At 43.3% G+C, this 21998-nt stretch overlaps 1 protein-coding gene across 1 annotated transcript in view; it reads right to left on the bottom strand.

Annotated features, from left to right (window-relative positions):
• Positions 1-20183, bottom strand: part of LOC120023098 (VPS10 domain-containing receptor SorCS1-like) — a gene marked incomplete at its 3' end in the record, with an annotated part of 162957 nt that extends 142774 nt beyond the window's left edge. Inside the window, exon 1 of the mRNA XM_038967072.1 lies at positions 19713-20183. Within this exon, the coding sequence (XP_038823000.1) occupies positions 19713-20183 (471 nt within the window). The remainder of the gene's footprint in view (positions 1-19712) is intronic.
• Between the last annotated feature and the right edge of the window lie 1815 nt (positions 20184-21998).

Raw genomic sequence — 21998 nt, 5'->3', positions numbered from 1 at the left:
CATAAGTTCATATTCATTCCATCACTGTGTAAGTCCATGTACTGTACCACCAAACACATAGCACTGCATTGGAGTGCGATGTGTGGATCCCTTCCAAGTTACACAGGTTTTGAAATCATCCTATGAACATAATTTGTGCAGCAACAGACAGGCAACTCTGGTGGATGAAACTGAAGCCAACATTAATCATTGAAATTAACAATTAAATGATTGATGGTCATGAAAAGACTGCCCTCACTCTATTCATTAGCAGATTCCATTAGCAGAGACTTCACTCTCTCTCTCTCTCCTACGAATCCTAACGTTGTCTCTAATACTATTGCCATAACAACCTCATGAATAACTAAGGAATGCCAAAGACTTATCAGAGAATTCCCCAATATGTTAAGTCATCTGTTTGGCAATCACGACTTCCCCGATTTCCTCTGGATGGGAAAAAGAATCCATACCTTGAGCAGAAAATCCATCCTTTGAGCATTGGGGTTGAAGTGTTGAAGTCTATGTCAAAGTATTGTACAGTACAAAAGATCAGACAGGTGCTATCCAATGGCGAAGACCTCACCATTTGATAGGTGCCTATTATAAGTTCTCAAATTGAAGAATTCCACAATATAAATGGATGGAAAACTGACCTAACTCTATCCAACCATAAACTGACACCTTCAAGATAATAATAATAAGTTATCAATCAGTGCTGTCCCAATGCCATCAATGTATGTAGACTTTTTAGCTTGTGATGAAAAAGTATCAAACTATTCTACTGTAATTACCCTACATACAGGTACTTGATGCCCCCAAAAATGACATGTCATATGGACTACTGTCTAACGAGCCAACGTCTTCGTTAGTTCTGACCTAAACTTAACCGTTAATCTATATATTTTTTATTTCTAATTAATTTTTAAAAGCTTGGAAAGTCAAAGTAGAAGACTTGTGGTGGGCAGCGTGTCTCCTCCCTTTCATGCTGCTGGAGTACAGCACCTTTGATTTACCTCAGATCAATTCAGCCAGGGCTGACGGATCAAACACGATGGGAATTTGCTTGAGGTGTGAATCTGAAGGAGTCTTTCGACTGAGGAATACGGTAATAAGGTAGCTACCCATTTGAACTAAGCAGGCTTTCGTTTCGTAGACCCCCGGGCAAGGGGAAAAAGATAAGGAAATCTCATTAGAGAACAGGTATGCTACCTATCTACGGGGCCCTGCCATAGGTGTTGGGGGAAGCTGAAGTACTCAGGTTTTAAGGAGTTATTCAGATGAAGAGGTGTAGCGAGAGGAGAGGGAAACCTAAGAAACACAGCGCGAGGGAACGAGCGCTTCGTAAGACCTCAGCAGCAGTAGAAACAGAGGCATAAAAAAGCTGCAGCAACTGCAAATTTGCTTGTTAAAAAGTAAAAAATGCTCAAACCAGCAAAATTTAAGAGTCCCAGGTGGAGGAAGCACTGGCATACGAGGCACACATAAACAAAAATTTCCCTCAGATAAAAATAGATCACTTCAAACAAGTCCAGACTTTGTGAATGTTCAAGGATTGCAAAGGGAAGATATCCCACCAACGCAAAAAAACACGCCCACACACTCCCTTGTTGGAGACATCTTTAGCACAATATTTTAATTAATCTCCAGTAGTGATAAGTAAATCCGATGCAATAACTTAATCTCACGTGAAAATTCCGGCTGAATGTATTGCCCGTTTACAAACAAATATCTGGATGGTGAAATTTGCTAAGTCAGTAAACTACGCTGTACAGCAGACTGTATTATGATGCAATCTAATCAGCTCTCTGGCATGAGTCATAAAACACAAATTCAAGATGGAGCCAGACGACTGTAGCACATTGGCTCAAAATTGAAACAAATGCACCATTTATTTGTATTTCCTCACATCTACCTTTCTGTCAGAGGATTCAGAGCATCGGTGTTTTTCAGACGTGTACAACATCAGTGTTTAACAGTTGAACATGTTCAGCAGTTTATCTTAGGCATCTTACACATTGGCACGATGTCATTTCTAGCTGTCACATTTATTCTGGGAGGTGGGAAAGCATGTGGCAAAGATAAACCAGGAAGGAGGAGAAGGAGTAGGCAGGGAAACAAGAGACAACATGGAGAAGGAGAAGGCAGGGAAACTAGAGAAAACATGAAGGATTCAGGCCCTGTCTACTCACCAGCACACACAAAGAGACAGACAAGACAGGTCCCTGTGCACGACACCACGATCCATGGAATTTGAACACTGAATACAGATGCCACACTACCACTACAAACAGAATATACTTTGAGTATATTAGTCTGCAGCACACTATCAGGCATTGATATCCATAGGGTTTAGTAAAAAAATATATTGAATTCTGTTTTTGTTAATTAGTCTACTGTTGATACGGTCCCAAACTGTTTTGAATTTCATTTTCTAGATAGTTTTTTTGTGGATTTTGCCTTTTAGTGCCAAATAGTTTATCATAGCCATTCCATATTTGAATATTATAAGCGATAAGCGAACTTTTTTCACAATGTATATTCAGTATTATTTGTATGTAAGCAACACAACTGTCCCAGAAGTTTGTGGTTAGCTAGGGTTACATAAGTTGCTGTTGCTTGGAAGGTATTTTTTTTTTTACATCTCAATATAACAACACGACAGATGCATTGTCATTTTCATCAGTGATGCTTCTGTTTTTGTGCCTCACATGTCTAACCCAATTCAGTCAAAATCTGACAGGAGAGAAAGAAAGGACAGAGCGAGAGAGATCTGGCATTGAGGTGGCAACACACAAAGCAAATATTGTTCTTTCTCCGATCAACAGAGGAATAAAAGAGCTACCATACAATCTTAGGGGAAAAAAAGGTGCTATCTAGAACCTAAAAGGGTTCTTCGGCGGTCCCCATAGGTGAACCCTTTGAGGAACCCTTTTTGGTTCCAGGTACACCCTATTTGGTTCCATGTAGAACCCTCTGGGGAAAGGGTTCTACATGGAGCCAAAAAGGGTTCTCCTATGGGGACAGCTGAAGAACCCTTTTGGAAACCTTTTTTCTAAGAGTGTATTGTAGTAGTACCTTTACTGGTCTCTAATATTACCATTAATCCCTATAGGCAATGCCGTTGAGTTGATGGTACTATTCTCTGGTGAGATGCCATCCACCTCTGTACATAGCTTATCCAGCTAAATTAAAAAATGAAATTATGACAAAATGGAAAAGTGCAAACACTATCCTACAAACTACATTGAACAAAAATATAAAAAGCAACATGTAAAGTGTTGGTCCTATGTTTCATGAAACATTCCATACGAGCTTATTTCTCTCAAATTTTGTGCACAAATGTGTTTACATCCCTGTTAGTGAGCCTTTCACCCTTGCCAAGATAATCCATCCACCTGACAGGTGTGGCATATCAAGAAACTGATTAAACAGCATGATCATTACACAGGTGCACCTTGTGCTGGGGACAATAAAAGGCCACTCTAAAATGTGCAATTTTGTCACGTAACACAATGACACAGATGTCTCAAGTTGAGGGAGTGTGCAATTGGCATGCTGACTGCAGGAATGTCCACCAGAGCTGTTGCCAGAGAATTAGAATGTAGATTTCTCCAATGTCGTTTTAGAGAATTTGGCAGTACATCCAACCGGACTAAAAACTGCAGACCATGTGTAAGCCAGCCCAGGACCTCCACATCTGACTTCTTCTCTGTGAGATTGTCTGAGACCAGCCACCTGGACAGCTGTAATAAAGCCCTTTAGAATGGAAAATTGAAATTGTTACATGTTGCGTTTATATTTGTATTCAGTATATTATTATGTTTGTATGTCAGCATAATTGATTAAATTCAATTGAATCTTTTGTCTTTGTGCAAATGGTTTGGTAGTCAAAATTCTTTTCCGAATCACATTCAACATTCACAAAAGTGCATTTTTTGTGGGATTGCGTCCCCCGTATTGTTTAAACACTTATCGTCTCGGGGAAATATCCGCATTTGTATAAACACTATTTTAAACGTGTTATCTGCTTCCACAATCTCTTCATCCAAAGAGATGCCACTGTAGGCAACAGCTCTGCAGACCTTGGGTAATTTCGCATGAGACAACCAGTCGAGGTTTTTACAGATATGAAGTGAATAGATATGCTTGCAGTCAGTTCTGTCGGCCGACCTTGACCTTGGACAAAGCTGGAGGGATGTGTGCGTTATGTGGAAAGACTGGACGGTTTTGCTTTGAGCTCCTCTCGCCATCTTCTGCATACTATTGTATTTTTTCTATTTGATTGCAAGTAAATCAAGCCACTGACAATCAAGCACTGCTGGTACAGTATGTTTAAAGCCTAGAGTCCTCTGCCTTGCTATCCTACATTGATAAGCTTTAATGTTAATGGCAAAGTCATTTCGAGATGAAACCCGCCTTGATTGCCCCTTCTGTGAGCTAAATCACAATGGGCAGGGTATAAGACATAGGAAGCGCAGTGCTAGGAAAGGGACTACTCTGAGGCACCATCAGTTACCTAAGTTCACTAAAAGCTCAGTTTCTTGATTCTTTGATCTCTCTGATTTAAATGGGATGGTTATAGGTGTTCTTGGCACCCCTGGTGGTGATGACCAGCGGACAGTGGCAGATGGCCCCAGGGGGAGGTCTCGGTGACGTAGCCACAGGGTTGGGCCATCTGGCATGGGGAGGGCTACCTGCCTTGGGTCCTTGCGTCGGGGCCATGAGCACCTGGCAAACCTGGCATAGTAGGATCTGGCAGGCCGCCAGAGGAGGAAAGAGTCCACTTGATTTGGATGGCACATCCCAGTATGGCACCATCTGACTGGAATGGTACCAAGTAGAGAGGGAAGGTCAAAGGTGACTTCCTACTGGTTGCCGGTGTACATATGCCTCTGTATTTCTCTGTTAAAAGGGGAATATCACATAAAAGTTGGAATTGGAAGCATTGAATGGAGAGACTAAGAATGGACCATTGTATGTGTAGGAGTGATTTAATTTCCAAAGACCTAAGTTATAATCATATTGGGTGTTAGAAGTAATCATTATGGTTTAATGTCTGCTAGCACAGGCTTTTAACTTAGATTCAAAAGTTCCCCTAATTAGATCATTACTTGATTAAAAAGTAGATGTTAATTAGCAGCGTGTGAAAAAACATCTTAACCAGTTGTCAAATTGAAAATGACAAAATGACGTGTGATTATGGTTCAGTAAGTCTGCTTTTATAGAATTAAATGAAAATGGATGTAATCTTCTTTAACTGTTGAAATTACAAAATGACTTGAAATTACCATAATTATATTACAACGGTGAATAGCAATAGGTTTTGATCCAAGAAAGAGCATGAAACAGACTTGGTGATGTATATTGTTAAAATTACTGAAAATATTGGTCTTGTTTTGCCTCTTAAACATCCCTAGAAAAGATAGTCATTGAAGCACTCACCCCGAGTACCAAACAAAGAAACACTCCAGATGTTTGGTGTTTTCCTCAATCAAAATAAAGGCCGGATCACATAAAAAAAAACACAATTTAAATATCAAAAGGCCCACCTGCTTTAGAAAAACCCCACCTATGTATAATGAATAAATGACTGATTCATGAATAATGGAATGTACAAACAAACTCCTTCCGATCCTCCACCTCTGCGTTGGAGGCAGTTGGGAGGTAATACAGTGTTGCACCACCAGGGCTCCCATGAGCCCCCTATCTGGCAGGTTGAAATACGTCCCTTCTCTATCGCATCTCATGCTAAAATAATCTAATACAGTATCACCTAATCTCGCAAGAGGACTCACTCAAGCTTCCTCCATGAAGGTCTTTGGGAAAGAGTGAAGGTAGATATCCCTATATCCCCTGTCTCTCTAATCTCTCCCATCCATCTGGAGCATCTTGGCAGTACAAAGAAGTATGAAACGGGTAATACACAGAGAAAGAACTAAATTGACCAAGACCGCCAGACGTTGTATCTAGTCTTGGGGGATTTCTTTTGAACTCCATGTCAACGAAGAGGGCTGAGAATTCATCTCTGTCTGAATGGTAGAAGCCTTTATTTAGGCTCGGTGAACCCCAGGAGCATATCGCTGCTGAGTGGATGAACTAATTAAGCCCCTGTTTCCTGGTGCACCAATCGAAAGCCCAGAAATACTAATGAGCTAAGCCCCGCTGTAGTCAGACACTATCAATCAACCGCCACCTGCACTCCCACTGTCCCCTCTACAACTTTACATTGAAATGACACACCAAAAAAGCATCCCTTTTAATGCAACTATATTCGAGGCACATTTAATATGTAACAACATTTAGATGCAGGAAATCAGATTGGTGAGATGGGGATGACCGTGAGGTTGGTGAATGATGGTGATTAGCCCATGGTGATGGGATTCAAAGCCACTGAACACCTACGGGTCAATTACACACATGGGGACAATGACCAGGAAAAACAACAGGAGAAACAGACATCCACATACGGTCTCTAGTCTATGAGAATAGAGATTAAAGACCAAGTCCAGTCAGGATGCCTCTACTGTAGCGTAGCCTATGTGTGGTGTCAAAACCGTCACTTTGGTGGCAGTTAATGGAGACCGATGGTTGACTGTTGGCTCCGGGAGCTGCGACATTGAGAGCGGACCGATCAAAGCTTCATCTGAAGGCTACATGGTAATTCGGCAGTGATGAGGGCTGTTGAGGTAAACGCATTTGGATGCGGGTAGTTGTGGCAGGCAGATGTGGCAGGTAGTATCTCCAGATGTCTTCATCAGTCTCCGACGTGTCTTTCAATGAGGTTTCACACAGATGGGAGCTGCCAAAAGCACCAGGCTTATCTCTGCAAATTTCATCCAAACCATTCCTTACTTCAAAGACATAGCCAAAATGGCCGCCCGGTTTCCAGATCTACCAAATCCGGTGGGAACCGGTCCAAGGCACATATCAGAACGCAAAAAAAAGCTTTACAAGCCCAGTCAGTCTCAGATTTCTCATACCAAAAAAAACATGCTAAACTAATTTACTGAACAAACAATATCTTACTGTGTAAACAATGAGATTAGATATCGGTTTGTTTTTGCGCCTCAAAGTTATGTATATTTTCATATGCACGCACCAGCTTAGAGATTCAAAGGAATTAACATTTTCTGGGCATGATTTATTTAACATATTAATTCACACCTGCCTTTGATATGTCTCTCACCTTATCAAGACAGGGGGCCCTTCCTCTCCACACTCACAGCTGTTTGATGTTGCATTCTAGGGAAGGTTTTTTTCTTCCATAAATCCTCATTTAATATTAATACCTCTATTCAATCTGCTAATAGGGCCACCACTCACCTGACTAGAATATCCAAAGCTACCAAGGGAAGAATTGAGTCCTTACAGGTTCACAAAAGGACAGCTGAAAGTGTTACTTCTTCACAGTCCAATCTGCAATATTCTCAAGGGAATATTGTATACTGAAATTGTAAGTAGAGTTAGTCCAATATCTATGTTGCCAAGGGAATATAGACTGAAATGATCAGTAGAGTGTGAACAGTCACCGATGCGTGCCAGGTACAGCCGATGTGCTTTTTCATCTAACATCAGATAGGATGTCATTTACATACCATAAAAGATTGAGTTGAATTTGTTCACTAAAAAAAGGTTAATTCTACAGATAAATCATCATGTTCATTTGTTTATTCTACCTATGCATATTCATCCTTTCCCTTCTTCACTTTAAGAGCTGAGATCAACTAAATTAACAAGTTTCATTCTTCAGTTCATTTCCTCTTTTCTAATCGGGCTTTATTCACTGACACAATCCAGTATTGAACTGTAGTAAATACTGTAACCAACAGCAGGTACTCAATCCTTTTTGTGTGCAACCACAACACTGGTAAACCTTTTTCCAGTTGTTTAATGTTGTCAGTGGGTAGCGGCGGAAGCGGGCAACTAGAATTCTCAGTTTGTTCTGGGCAAAAGCGAGCTGCATGTTTAATAACATTTAGGGGGAATTTCAATTACACATGTAAGGTTGATTTGTCTCTCGCTCTCCCGTGCAGCTGGAGAAATATTGTGTGGACTTAATTAACCAGTGCAATATAAAAATAAAAACTTTTTTCGTTTAAACGGGTGACAAAAATAAAAACTGTATATATGTTCTATATAATAGCATTGTCATTTCTCAGCCCACGGTTAAAAAGAAGCTCTGAGCAGAAGCTGATACAGAGCCAAGTCACGTACAGAGGGGAATGTATAGATATTAATGCACAGTAATCCTATCTGTCCTCATAGAAAGAGGCGTTGTAAAGCACTCCTCTAGGTCGTCCGTCGTAATCTATTAAAACTACCTCCAGTGGGTGTGGTAGAAAAGGAGGAGAGAACTTCGCCGTTCGCTTTTTGGTTTTGAATCTGAAAGTCCCTTGTATTGTGAGATGTCGGTTTTCCAGAGCGTAAGTGGGGCAAAAACAAGGTTCATCTCGAGTTTGATTTTGTCACAGTGCCCATAGACGGCGCCAGACATAACCAGACACTTATTGAAAGGAGAAACACAGGTTGGCTGATGGTTCCTAAGGAGAGCAAATTACATTCTATATTTTGTGGGGGTGGGTTACCATTCTCGGTCTCCTTGCTTTATCTGAACCTGGTCAATTAACTGGAGCCAGTCATCTCATCCCACCTCATCTCTTTCACCCCATCTGCCTCCCCAGCCTTTCTTCATTGAAAAAAATAAATAATTTTTATCTTCGCTTTCAGCCATACTCCTCGGGGTCACAGATTGCCTGGCATTCAATTTGTGCCACATACAATTCTGCACCTGATCAGTGCGGAGATGTGCCTAGATGGGACTGTCTGGCTGCCTAAAGAGGACATCCGACTGTCTTTCAATAGCTGCCAACAATCATCCTTGTCAATCTGAATGGCGAAAGGGGACACGAGCTGCTACGAGCTCCGAGGAAACTACTAATGTGTACACACTCTGTGCACGGCGATTCATCCCAATTCACTCCTATTTGCCTGAGATTAAGAGGAGAGAGGAGACGAATAGCTGGAAGCTGAACCCATTCTGACATCTTGATGTAGGGCCTACTGTATGTGTCTGGAGGAGTGTGTTGCAACACAACCTATTCCATAAACGTTCATCTTGTTTCTTTTCCATCCGTCTCGATCTTTCTGTAGCCATTTACTGAAGGGACATAATCATCAGATCTGGAATCCCGCAGCTGTTCCCGTGGATTGCTTTACAAAGCTGTCGTTCAAACGCCTTATCTCGCGACTGGGGAAAATGTTGCTAGATGGACATATAAAACGTTCAATTTCTCAATGTGATTAGCAAGATAGACGTGGAAAAGTGGCTCGATGTATCAAAATGTTCCTCATGCTGTATCAAATGTCCAAAATGTCAATGGGATTAGCACGATGCGTGAGTATATGTACGGTCGAGATACTCAACCATCCTCCTACTGGGAGGTTGGAACCTCTACTATTTCTGTCCAGTTCTGGTTAAAGGACAAACTCCACTTACTGGAGCTATAAACATGAGTGGCTCATCTCACCGACAAAGTGGCTAGGCCTTGAATGTGAAACTCAACATTTACAATCAAATCTGAAACGATAAATAATACATCTGACCAAACAAATCTAATATGAAAACTCTGCACTGGGTCCCATTCTATTCCATATGGAGAGCAGAGACGTAAGCACACTGAAGATAATCAACTCAATAACATGGCAATCAAGGAAATCCAACACTTGAGATACACAAAATGCATTTTCTGTTTCCCTGCTCAAGTAATTGTAAGAATATTGAGTGAATGATCAACAATGATTCATCTTTTCCGTGCCTTTTTGCAGTTTTGAAACAGGTGTGGACATCAACAGTATCCACATTATAGTGAACACATAACTTTTCTACCAGAAGTCAACAGGGTTTTTGTTTTAAAGTAGTCTAACCTGATGCTACCATAACACCCATCACAACAAATATACATATTACTATTTCCTACTCATTGACAAGTACTTTAGCATTTTCCTGAAACACCTGCAGAAGGAAAAACCTGATTCATAATTCAGTCATTCTGATTAACCCCTTCCATATTTTAGTCATCCTCAGATGTCTCCCTACTCTTCAGTATATACATAAATCATAGGCCGATATCCGAACAGTGAAGAATTCTCACAGAGACTGATCGTGTTCCACCTTGAAGCCAGGCCTTTGCACCGCGCATCAATGCACCTCTAATGGCATGGCCCTGCTAAGCACACCTCTCATCTCTCCCACACAGCACACACACACACACACACACACACACACAGCCAGGCAGCCAGCTCCTCAATCACCATCACTCCCATCATCATGTCCATCTCCGTCTGCCTAAGTGTGTATGTGTGCATGTGAGATGGCTATAAATATATGCCACAACTGAGCAGGAGAGGTGAACCAGAGAGGATAATATGCCATTACCACCACCACCACCACCTGCCTGGTATGACGTGTCACTGGATATTATGAAGAGGGAATCCATCCAGATGTGTGATGTGCTGAGAGGGAGAACTAACACTTGTATGACTGCACCACTGACTGTTATTTGAGTGCGAGTTAGTTATCCGAATGAACCAACATTTGTCAAAAGGTAAACTAGGGGTACTTTCAAAAAGGAATATGACAAATGTTTTGTTGTTCATTTCAGCTGAATTGGCTGGTGAAAATTATAAAATGTGTAAACATATTCAAAATGAATGGGTTTGAATTAAATTAATTGTATAGTTAATGACAGATAAGATAGATAAGTATATTTTATAGCAGTAATGTGCTCCAATGGCTTCCCATCCCTGCTGCCCAACATCTTGACACCAAACCATGCATGTAAAACCCAATTATTTCACCTACAATCCCCTGGAAAGAGCATAGCATTACACTGATAAACATTGAAATTGAACTACCAGCTTTTACAGCCCCGCAATCTATTTACCCCCAAGCTCTCAGCAAGCATCATCTACCAGTTGGCTTTTACTTGATTCAATCTCTATTGGTAAATAACTAATCTACTTCACTTAACACTATAGGGACCTGGAATATTGTCCAGGGCAAGCAAACATGAAAGATGATGAAATCATCAAAATATGACTGCGACAGGATCCAATAGTGAGTGGAGGAGGGTGGAAGGCAGGGGAAAAGGGCACTTAATGAAATGAAGTGTGCACTCCTGAGGCCTCCTAGGGTGGGATTAGAGTGCTACCCAGGTACATTACTTATAAACTCGTTTTTATTATTTGTCCATGCATGCAGAGTCTGGGGCTCTATAACAACAAGGAAAGCTGACGCTTTCAATATCGCTACTAGATTTTGTTAAGGTTTTCCAACTCAGGCCATCTTTATTATTTGTGAATAATCCTCTGGAAGTTGTCTGAGAAAGAAAAGTGAGAAGCGAAGAGCAAACCTGGGCCTGGTGGGTTTTGTTTACAGGCAAACGAGGGAGGGCCGTGTTAGCCAGACCGGTAAATAAACGCTGGCTAGTGGACCGTGACCGTCTCCGCGGGCCCGCTGCCTGATCAGTGCCTGACCCAGCACATACCCTGCGGCTCAATTATCCCAGACAGATACAGACACCAGAGTTAACTCTCCCAACAGTGGGGGGGGGACAGAGCTTGGGAAATGTTCGCCAGTAAGATAAGCCAATCATATGGCATTGATACAGTAGTTATCACAAGATTTTATTTGTATAGACAGACATACATATTAGTGTGTACAGTACCACAACCAACTATTGAATGTAGTACATTATGACAAATATTTGTATCTATTATAGAATATGACCAGATATTTACCAGTTGCTCAGTCCTATCCTTAGCCACTGTAGTTTGGAGGGAATCCCATTGCAATGCAAGTAAAATGTGTTTATATCACTACTTCCTTTCGGAGATGGGGGATAATTGAAAGAGTGGATTGCACTGTGCCTTTGTTAGGCTGCTGTTATTTTTGTTCGTATTCAAGTGATATCACTCTGTGACTCACTGTTTTGTACATGGGAGTTGGGGTGTGAGGAGTGGGAATACAGGAACAGCACAGTTGGTGGTGCAGGATAATAATAAAGTGCCAAATGACTGGAAAGAAATAGCAACAGAAAACACAAACTCCTCTCTGGCCATTTCTGCCAGGGCCAATGAATATGTAATAGTACATTTCAATGGTTGTGTTCTCTTGTTTAACTGCTGTGGCCCTGATTGTGTGGGTCTGTCAGTTTAGCATACGGCTCATTTAAATTGCCTGTTTGATTTTCAGCCATCTTGGATAACAGGTTGTAAATGTGCTTGGTTTAACACGACTGGCTCCGCCGTGGCCACTACTGCAAGCGGGACCCGTTGACACCATCAAATTGTTGGAAAACGAGCAAATTACAGAACATTTGATGTGTTAGAAAAACAGAGATCTTAGTTTGAAAGAGGACTTTCTTCTTTTTTTGCTGTCAATGTGCCTTCACTGCTGTACAAGACAACTGCTGTACTGAACCATAAATAGATTCCCTCAACACATAGGAACAGCCAGAGTGAGACTGTCGTCAAACCGAGACAGCTGGTGTGAGCTGGTTTCGCACAACACACTTCTCCACCAACTTTGTGATCAACTCACTCACTAATTGGCAACAAAAACGTTTGATTTTCTTCTTCTGTTCGGCTCAAAAGGAAACTTCTCTGGCAAATGCTTTTGTTTCGAAGTATGTTTGATCATTGTATGGCTAAAAACTCATTTCATTTTTAGCATGGGTTTTGTCTTAAGAACTGCCTCAACTGGGAAAATGGAATCAGAGTATGGCTCCTAGCTTGGTTCAAGTCTGGCTTTGGTTCTGGTTCATTGATTCTATGACTCAAACCTGGGTTCATGGAATCCCAGATGGGCGGGGTTGGCACTTTTGGGACTATTCCATTGGTTCCATTGCACCAGGCAAGCTCAGTCAAGCACAGCTGAAGTATTTGACAGAAAACAAATACTATTTAAACCCAGATCTGCCCTGACTAAAGTGAAGAAGTATCTGAGCAATACCGATACTGAGGAGTAGTGTGGCAACATGAATTCCAAGGATGAAGCTTCAACGCTATGTTGGCCCAATCTCAAATGGACCCCTAAGCCCTACACCCTATGCACTTGTGGAGATCCGAGAGAATTTGATTGGTGTAAGCAACGTAGTTTAAACATCTACCTAACCTATCAGATCTCCACAAGTGGTTTTAAGGCGAAGGGCTTAGGGGTCGATTCGGCATTGGGCCGTTGACTTCCATACCACCCAATCCATATTAATACCCATGATGCATGTGGGCACATTCTATATCTTCCCGAGGCAGTCCAAAGATGCGGAATAAACTTGTTACATGGATTGACTGTGTCAGGCTGCATCTTGTTATCTTGAGTGACAAGCAAAGTATTTAATGCCCTGACATTTCAATAATGTAAATATGCAGTCTCCTGGCACACTTTTATGTGCATGCAAGGAATATGCCAGTGCCACATATCCCCCGTCGGGACTCTGGTGTGTTTGCTGTAACCTTTCCATGAGATTTAAAATCCCAAGCCTGTCCCAATGTCTCTCCAAACAATGATCAGAATGTACAAATGATCTCAGCTCCTTTTTGAGGCAAACATTTGAATCATCCATCATCTACATGTAGAATCATACAGTATTTAACACACACACACACCTCCCATCTCTTCATCTCCTCTACTGCATGACTCCATCACTTAATCCACCACTGTCTCCTGGGCTATTATGAGAAGGCATATTCCTTCATATTCCAATCTGGCACAAACACACACACAGCATATGGGATCATTAATACCCGTAACTATGCAAATGCCCAATAGGTTAGATATACAGCAGCAGCACACATCCCATAAAAAGACAGACAGACACAGACACTTCCATTTCTGCTCTACGAAGCATTGTCAACTCATCTGTTTATTTGCACTTGTGCTCAGATGTGAAAATTCTAAGAGTCTCTATTTATTTCCGCATACAGCAACAACTCTACATATTTAATGCAGGAGATCTATTCTTGCTCATTACAAAGTTGCTTGCGTCACAAGTGAGAAGAGAGGGGGGAATTGTTTCACAGTTGCACACAATTAGAACCCAATCTATTCATATCACAAAACAGCACAGGTTCCATATGGCTATATGGAGGTGATGCTGCTGGGCAATTCCATGGTAACAGAATTATGCTGAGCCTCAAATCTTTCTATTCAAATGTATGTCAAACAAAAAACATTGTTTTCAAAGTTCAACAAACCAACAAATTTACTGGAAGAACTGTGCAGATGCAAAGTTTGGTAACATAATTTGTCAAATCTGTCACACTCTGGCCTTTGTTATATTGATTTTCTTTATTAGTTTAGTTAGGTCAGGGTGTGACATGGGATGTTTGTGTGTTTTTGTCTAGTTTAGGGTGTGTGTATTGTTTAGGGGGTTTTGTAGTATGTATGGGGTTGTGTTCAGTGTAGGTGTTTAGGAAAGTCTATGGTTGCCTGATTTGGTTCTCAATCAGAGACAGCTGTTTATTGTTGTCTCTGATTGGGAGCCATATTTAAGGCAGCCATAGGCTTTAGGTGTTTGTGGGTAATTGTCTATGTTGAACGTTTGTAGCTTGTGTGTGCACTAACGTTTGTAGCTTTACGGTCGTTTGTTGTTTTGTTTTGTAAAAGTGTTCGTTTCGTGTTTCGTCATCTCTAATAAAAGAAGATGTCCTCATATCCCGCTGCGCCTTGGTCCGCTTATTATGACGATCGTGACAAAATCTCCCTTCATTTTTTAATGGGTCCACGTTTTCCCCCAAAAACGTAAATATCTACTGCGAATTAAGATTCAACGATGTCTGCAGAAAGAATGGGGTGTCAGCTATGACATGACACATTGGCTGTCTTCGAATACCCATACCAACATACTGTCACGTTCCTGACCTGTTTTCTCTTGTTTTTGTATGTGTTTAGTTGGTCAGGGCGTGAGTTGGGGTGGGCATTCTATGTATTGTGTTTCTATGTTGGGTTTAATGTGTTGCCTGATATGGTTCTCAATTAGAGGCAGGTGTTTGACGTTTCCTCTGATTGAGAACCATATTAAGGTAGGCTGTTCACACTGTTTGTTTGTGGGTGATTGTCTTCCGTGTCTGTGTATGACGCACCACACGGGACTGTTTCATTTTCGTTCGTGTTTGTAGTCTGTTCCTGTTCGTGCGTTCTTCGTGTATTTGTAAGTTCTCATGTTTTAGGTCAGTCTACATCGTTTATTTGTTTTGTAGTTTAAGAGTTTTCGTGTTTCGTTGTTCTGTTAATAAATATTCATTATGTCTTCATCACCCGCTGCGTCTTGGTCCGCTCATTCACCACAAGACGACCGTTACAGAATCACCCACCAACAAAGGATCAAGCAGCGGTGTAACGGGAGAAGGCAACAGCGCACAAAGGAGGAATGGACATGGGAGGATGTTTTGGACGGCAAGGGTTGCTACACATGGGAGGAGATCCTGGCTGGAAAGGATCGCCTCCCATGGGAACAGCTGGAGGCGATTAGGAGAGCAGAGAGAGGAACCGACGTTATGAGGGTACGCGACTAGCACGGAAGCCTGTGAGTCAAGCCCAAAAATTTCTTGGGGGGGGCTACAAGGGAGTGTGGCGAAGTCAGGTAGGAGACCTGCGCCAACTCCCCGAGCTTACCGTGGAGAGTGAGAGTACGGGCAGACACCGTGTTACGCAGTAGAGAGCATGGTGTCTCCTGTACGTGTGCATAGCCCAGTGCGGGTTATTCCACCTCCCCGCACTGGTAGGGCTAGATTGGGCATTGAGCCAGGTGCCATGAAGCCGGCTCAACGCGTTTGGTCACCAGTGCGTCTCCTCGGGCCGGCATACATGGCACCAGCCTTACGCATGGTGTCCCCGGTTCGCCTACACAGCCCAGTGCGGGTTATTCCATCTCCCCGCACTGGTCGGGCTACGGGGAGCATACAACCAGGTAAGGTTGGGCAGGCTCAGTGCTCAAGGGAGCCAGTACGCCTGCACGGTCCGGTATTTCCGGCGCCACCTCCCCGCCCCAGCCCAGTACCACCAGTGCCTACACCACGCACCAGGCTTCCTGTGCGTCTCCAGAGCCCTGTTCCTCCTCCACGCACTAGCCCTGTGGTGCGTGTCTCCAGCCTATTACCACCAGTGCCTACACCACACACCAAGCCTCCTGTGCGTCTCCAGAGTCCTGTGCATCCTGTTGCTGCTCCCCGCACTAGCCCTGAGATGCGTGTCCCCAGCCCGGTACCACCAGTTCCGGCACCACGCACTAGGCCTAATGTGCGTCTCCAGGGTCCAGTATGCCCTGTTCCTTCTCCCCGCACTAGCCTGAAGGTGCGTGTCCTTAGCCCGGTACCTCCAGTTCCGGCACCACGCACAAGGCCTACAGTGCGTCTCAGCCGGCCAGAGTCTGCCGTCTGCCCAGCGGCGCCTGAACTGCCCGTCTGCCCAGCGGCGCCTGAACTGTCCGTCTGCCCAACGCCGCCTGAACTGCCCGTCTGCCCAACGGCGCCTGAACTGCCCGTCTGCCCAACGCCGTCTGAACTGTCCGTCTGCCAAGCACCGCATGAACTGCCCGTCTGTACTGAGCCTTCAAAGCCGCCCGTCTGTACTGAGCCTGCAAAGCCGCCCGTCTGCCATGAGCCGTCCGCCAGACAGGAGCCGCTTGAGCCGTCCGCCAGACAGGAGCCGCTAGAGCCGTCCGCCAGACATGACCAGCCAGAGCCGTCAGCCAGCCATGACCAGCCAGAGCCGTCAGCCAGCCATGACCAGCCAGAGCCGTCAGCCAGCCATGACCAGCCAGAGCCGTCAGCCAGCCATGACCAGCCAGAGCCGTCAGCCAGCCATGACCAGCCAGAGCCGTCAGCCAGTCTGGAGCTGCCCCTCAGTCCGGAGCTGCCCCTCAGTCCGGAGCTGCCCCTCAGTCCGGTGTTGCCCCTCAGTCCGGTGCTGCCCCTCAGTCCGGTGCTGCCCCTTAGTCCAGTGGGGTTAATTTGGAGGGTGGTCATTGGGAGGAGGCTACAAAAGCGGGGATTGACTATGGTGGGATGGGGACCACGCCCAGAGCCTGAGCCGCCACCGTGGACAGATGCCCACCCAGACCCTCCCCTAGACTTTTTGTGGTGCTCCCGGAGTTCGCACCTAGAGGGGGGGGGGGTTATGTCACGTTCCTGACCTGTTTTCTCTTGTTTTTGTATGTGTTTAGTTGGTCAGGGCGTGAGTTGGGGTGGGCATTCTATGTATTGTGTTTCTATGTTGGGTTTAATGTGTTGCCTGATATGGTTCTAAATTAGAGGCAGGTGTTTGACGTTTCCTCTGATTGAGAACCATATTAAGGTAGGCTGTTCACACTGTTTGTTTGTGGGTGATTGTCTTCCGTGTCTGTGTATGTCGCACCACACGGAACTGTTTCGTTTTCGTTCGTGTTTGTAGTCTGTTCCTGTTCGTGCGTTCTTCGTGTATTTGTAAGTTCTCATGTTTTAGGTCAGTCTACGTCGTTTGTTTAAGAGTTTTCGTGTTTCGTCGTTCTGTTAATAAATATTCATTATGTCTTCATCACCCGCTGCGCCTTGGTCCGCTCATTCACCACAAGACGACCGTTACACATACTGTAAACGTAATGAGTATATACACTACATACTATTAGTTCCTTTTAGTATACTGTAAACTAAAGGTATCCTTTCAGTTGAGCATTCTAGATCTAAGCCTGTCTACCGAAAGTTGATTCTGTTGCTACGCAACCTCTTGCTAGCTTGTTAGCATAAATTACTAGCTAGACATTTTTGTCCATTCGTAAATTCTGAGCGTTCAGAGCGCACACTGGCCAAGGGGTAGGGTTGATCCAAGCATTCTGACCATCACAACGGCACTGCAGTCAAGCACACAAGCTAACCGGCTAGCTACTTCCAGAGACAAATGAGAAAACACCTCACTCTGACCATTTTCCTCCTCGCCACAGCAGAGCTGGTTGGGCTGTTGTCATGTTATCCAGAGCATTGGTGACTGTAACTGTCCTGCTGGCAACAATTTCATTTTGCTTTTTTGCTGATGTTTACTGACACCGGCCATATTCAACAGGTGTTTAGCGGTTGTAAATTCATCAGTTATTCTCGCTCTGGTACACTCAGACGGGAGTGCTCTGAAATCGGAGTAGATAGCCAGAGCGAATTTATGTCCACTGAGAACTCACAAGGACTCTACCACTTAGCTAAGAATGACGTGAATAATCAAGTCAAACGTTGGGTAGTTAGTTAGCAAGCATATAGTTAATATACTGGCAAGTTTGATGTATTAGTAGCCCATGAACGAGGTAGCCATCTAACATATCGGTAGTACCTACTGGTGTAATGATATGCGGTTCGAAAGGATAGCGTGGCCAACACATTGTCAGCCAACATAACGTGTAGCTTAACTTACTTGAAAAGGCATTACTTTATTACATTGCTCAACATTTGTCATAATTAGTTAAAGCAATTCATTTTATCCGCTCTGGTTGGACTTCAGCTGCATATTTTCCGCCATTTTCTTCAAATCTGAAAATGGTTGTAAAGCCATGCCCATTTCCTGAAGAATTGCATTATGGGCCCTAAAAGTACAGAAAAAAGGTGTCCACTGCGTGTATACTTCATATTTTGATGAATGTAGTACAACATCTGGGAACTTTTGGCATACTAACTCTATCCATAATATGACCAATAAGCATACTACATTCTCAATTTACATCACAAATAGTATGGTTAGTACGAGTATTCAAACAGCTATTGACTTGAATTTAGACACAGTAACAGAATGACAGTAATGGAATTTCGTCATGGGTCCCTGGGTATAACTCTACACACTGGCTATTATTTTTATGAGCTCTGCCCCCAAATAAAACCATATTTGGTTGGTCCAGACTGGACAAAATCTGAACCAATCATAGATGTCTATGTTTCACAAGTTTGGACATCAAAGTTCAGCACAGTACAGCACAGAACAGTTCATTACACTACAGTATAGAGTAGATTTCAGTACAGTAGAGTGCGTTAGCGCTGGGTAGGAACAAAAATGGGCACCACTGTATTAGGAAACCCTCGACAAGAGACTAGGATGACCTATTAACTACTGCTTAAGAAGAAATAGGTCATACTGTTGTTGTATTTGATATCCCTCCACCTCAAATGCATAAGGTCACACTTTGGAAGTTGGTTTTTCAAGCCCCCTCAGAAACACTGGGGGCATGAGAGCTGGTGATGTGTTGAAATGAAATCAGTTTCGTTACAGACAGGACTAATGAGGAATGGGGAGAAGGGTCAGAGATTCTTTCTGAGAAGCATGGGGAAACTGTCTCATATAAGCAACAGCTGAGGTGATTGTGTTTTCTGTCTTGAGTGTCTCTGCCATGATTTGTTCAGATGATTGTTCAGTCACTTGATGATATCACTTAACAACAAAAGTGATGCATGTCGAATAGGCTTTGGCAATTATACTGGGGATGACAACACACACACTGTTGCCTCGGAATGAATCCCACACTCTATGCGCGCGCGCACACACACACACACACACACACACACACACACACACACACACACACACACACCTTTCGTAGGCCTAATTTATTGGCAATTTCACGAAAGTCAAACTGATGGCTACATTTTCTCTCCATTGATGCGCTGCGTGAATGCGCACATAAAATAATATTTGGTCTAAGACAACTGTACAAGTATTCACTTACACTGCTATTTTGCCCAGACCAGTGCACCATGGCTTGGTTGTGAGCGGAATCTCCGGTCAAAGCGAAGGTTGAACTGGTGAGTTTGAGTTCGTCCTGCCTCGAACTGGCCGCTCTCCTGTCCTCGTTGCTCCATCGCAATTCGGACCGTGTCACTCTGCTGCGCCCAGCCGGTGAGGTGATGCCCTCTCGAGAGTAACTCAGAGGCAGCGCCTCCCTTCTCTTGGGTGAGCCGGAGGACTTCACTTTATCATCCCCAATATTAGCTCTCGGGCTGTTCCTACGAACTCGGTGCTTGTGTGTGATGCCGGGAATTAAATCTGCGCGAGCCTTCCCGACATCTGTATTTCCTGCATGAAGGTTCATTTTCAGGTTGGAAACTTTGTACTCGCCGCGCGGGGTGAATTTTCTCTGTTTACCACCACCGTAGTGCATTCCTCCACCGAGTAGTGCGTTTTTGGAACGGAACGGCATGTCAGTATTCCGTTTACGCCTTGAGTAGATGTATTTCCCCTGGATGCATTCATCGGACCCAGCTGCGCAACCAAGCTGCTGAGTTTCGGCACTTACAGAATTTAAACTCCGTGAAGCAGTTGCCCCGTCTCCATTTCCAATAACTTCCTCTCCGTACCCTGTTGCGAATTCTCGTGTGTCCGTTTTAAGCAGTAATTCCTTAATACGCCCCTTATCTCCCGGCTGACATGATCTGCAAGTTAGCTCTGATTTAGCGGCTAGAAAGAAATATATGATTATCAAAAGCATAAACCAAAAAACGTTATTGTGCCAAATAGGGCATAATCTGACAACCCTCTCCATAGCTGGTGGCAAAGAAAGATGCTCAGTCTGGATACAATATATTTTTTTTTACTCTCTTCCCTTTGTGACTGTAATTGATGTTAAGCAACGGAACTCCTCGCAAATTGTGGCTCGTCCAATTGTTCTGCAGTGTTAAAAAGTGCTACTCGGCGAAGTGGTCCCAGATGAAGGATTTGATCGAATGAAGCCCTGCGCGCGCGGGGGAGGAGCTGGCAGAATCCAGGGAAAAGATAGGCGAGATTTCTTCTTGCGTCTGTGTTTTTTCCCCTCACCAAGAACGACCCGTTAATAATTTCGCATTAAATAATTTGTTAGCATTTATCGTACGTATGTAATCTTATTCGCTCTCTCTTTAAATACTATTGCTTATATGATTCCTTTGTCAATGTTGTTGGCTATTACTATGGTCTTGTTAACAATATCCCTAACAGCTGTAGATTGCATCTACCAGTAGCTAGGCCTACTGTGCATAAGAGTCAACTGCTCAATCACATTTCTCAGAAGATGAAAGATAATGGTTATATTCATTATGAATCTGTCTAATTGCTTTAAAGTTAAAATCGTGATATTGCTCTTAGGGAGAGGGGGTGTTCTGAAATTAGAAAATATTAATTAAACTCCAATTATGCATAATGTCACGGATCACAGAGGTATGATGTATTAAGCAATCATTAAGATTTAAATACCCTCTATATGGGCATGACAATTATTATAGAATATATACTGTAGATCATATGTATCAAACTCATTCCATAGGGCCGAGGGTCTACGGGTTTTCGCTCAACCCTTGTACTTGACTGATGAATTAAGGTCACAAATGAGTAATGAACTCCCCTCACTTGGTTGTCTAGTTCTTTGTTGAAAGGAACAACCAAAAAACCCACAGAGACGCGGCCCTCCGTGGAATGAGTTTGACACCACTGCTTTAGATTGTCTCTCTACATGTGATGTGAGAACATCATAAGCAATGTGAGGTCGTTCACTAGCCTACATGATACATCTGACATCCGTTCACTGGGACTTGCTAGAACGTGCCTCCGTGCCAAATTGACGCCGTCAATATTTTTTTATCTGAAAATGTTTCAGAACGTGAGAGATGCCACCAGTGAAGAACACTGGAGTAAACATATAGCCTAGGTACGGTTATCGTAATTAGATACTGTTATGTTATCTTCACACATCAGAAAGAAGAGTATTACCATTTTAAAAGGCATGGGTCCCTAGACTGTGCAAACGGTCAATGTCAGGAACCGGGGGGGAAACACAAACACGCCAGAAATGTAGCTGTTTGTTTTTCTCTGCCTTTTAATGACGTGATACGCTATGTATTATGTATGCGATAATTGTTGCGCTGATGAGCATTTAAATGCGTAGAGGGAAATGCAAATGAGCACAAATCACTTTGATAGTTGTTTTTTTCTTAATATTCAGAACATAAAGAGTTGTTGATACAATAAATGGAGATATACAAAT

The sequence above is a fragment of the Salvelinus namaycush genome, chromosome 2 (genome assembly GCF_016432855.1).
Source record: "Salvelinus namaycush isolate Seneca chromosome 2, SaNama_1.0, whole genome shotgun sequence".
In the NCBI taxonomy this organism is placed as follows: domain Eukaryota; kingdom Metazoa; phylum Chordata; class Actinopteri; order Salmoniformes; family Salmonidae; genus Salvelinus; species Salvelinus namaycush.
Note: the sequence above shows the minus strand (reverse complement) of the source record. Positions and strands in the feature narration are given on the sequence as shown.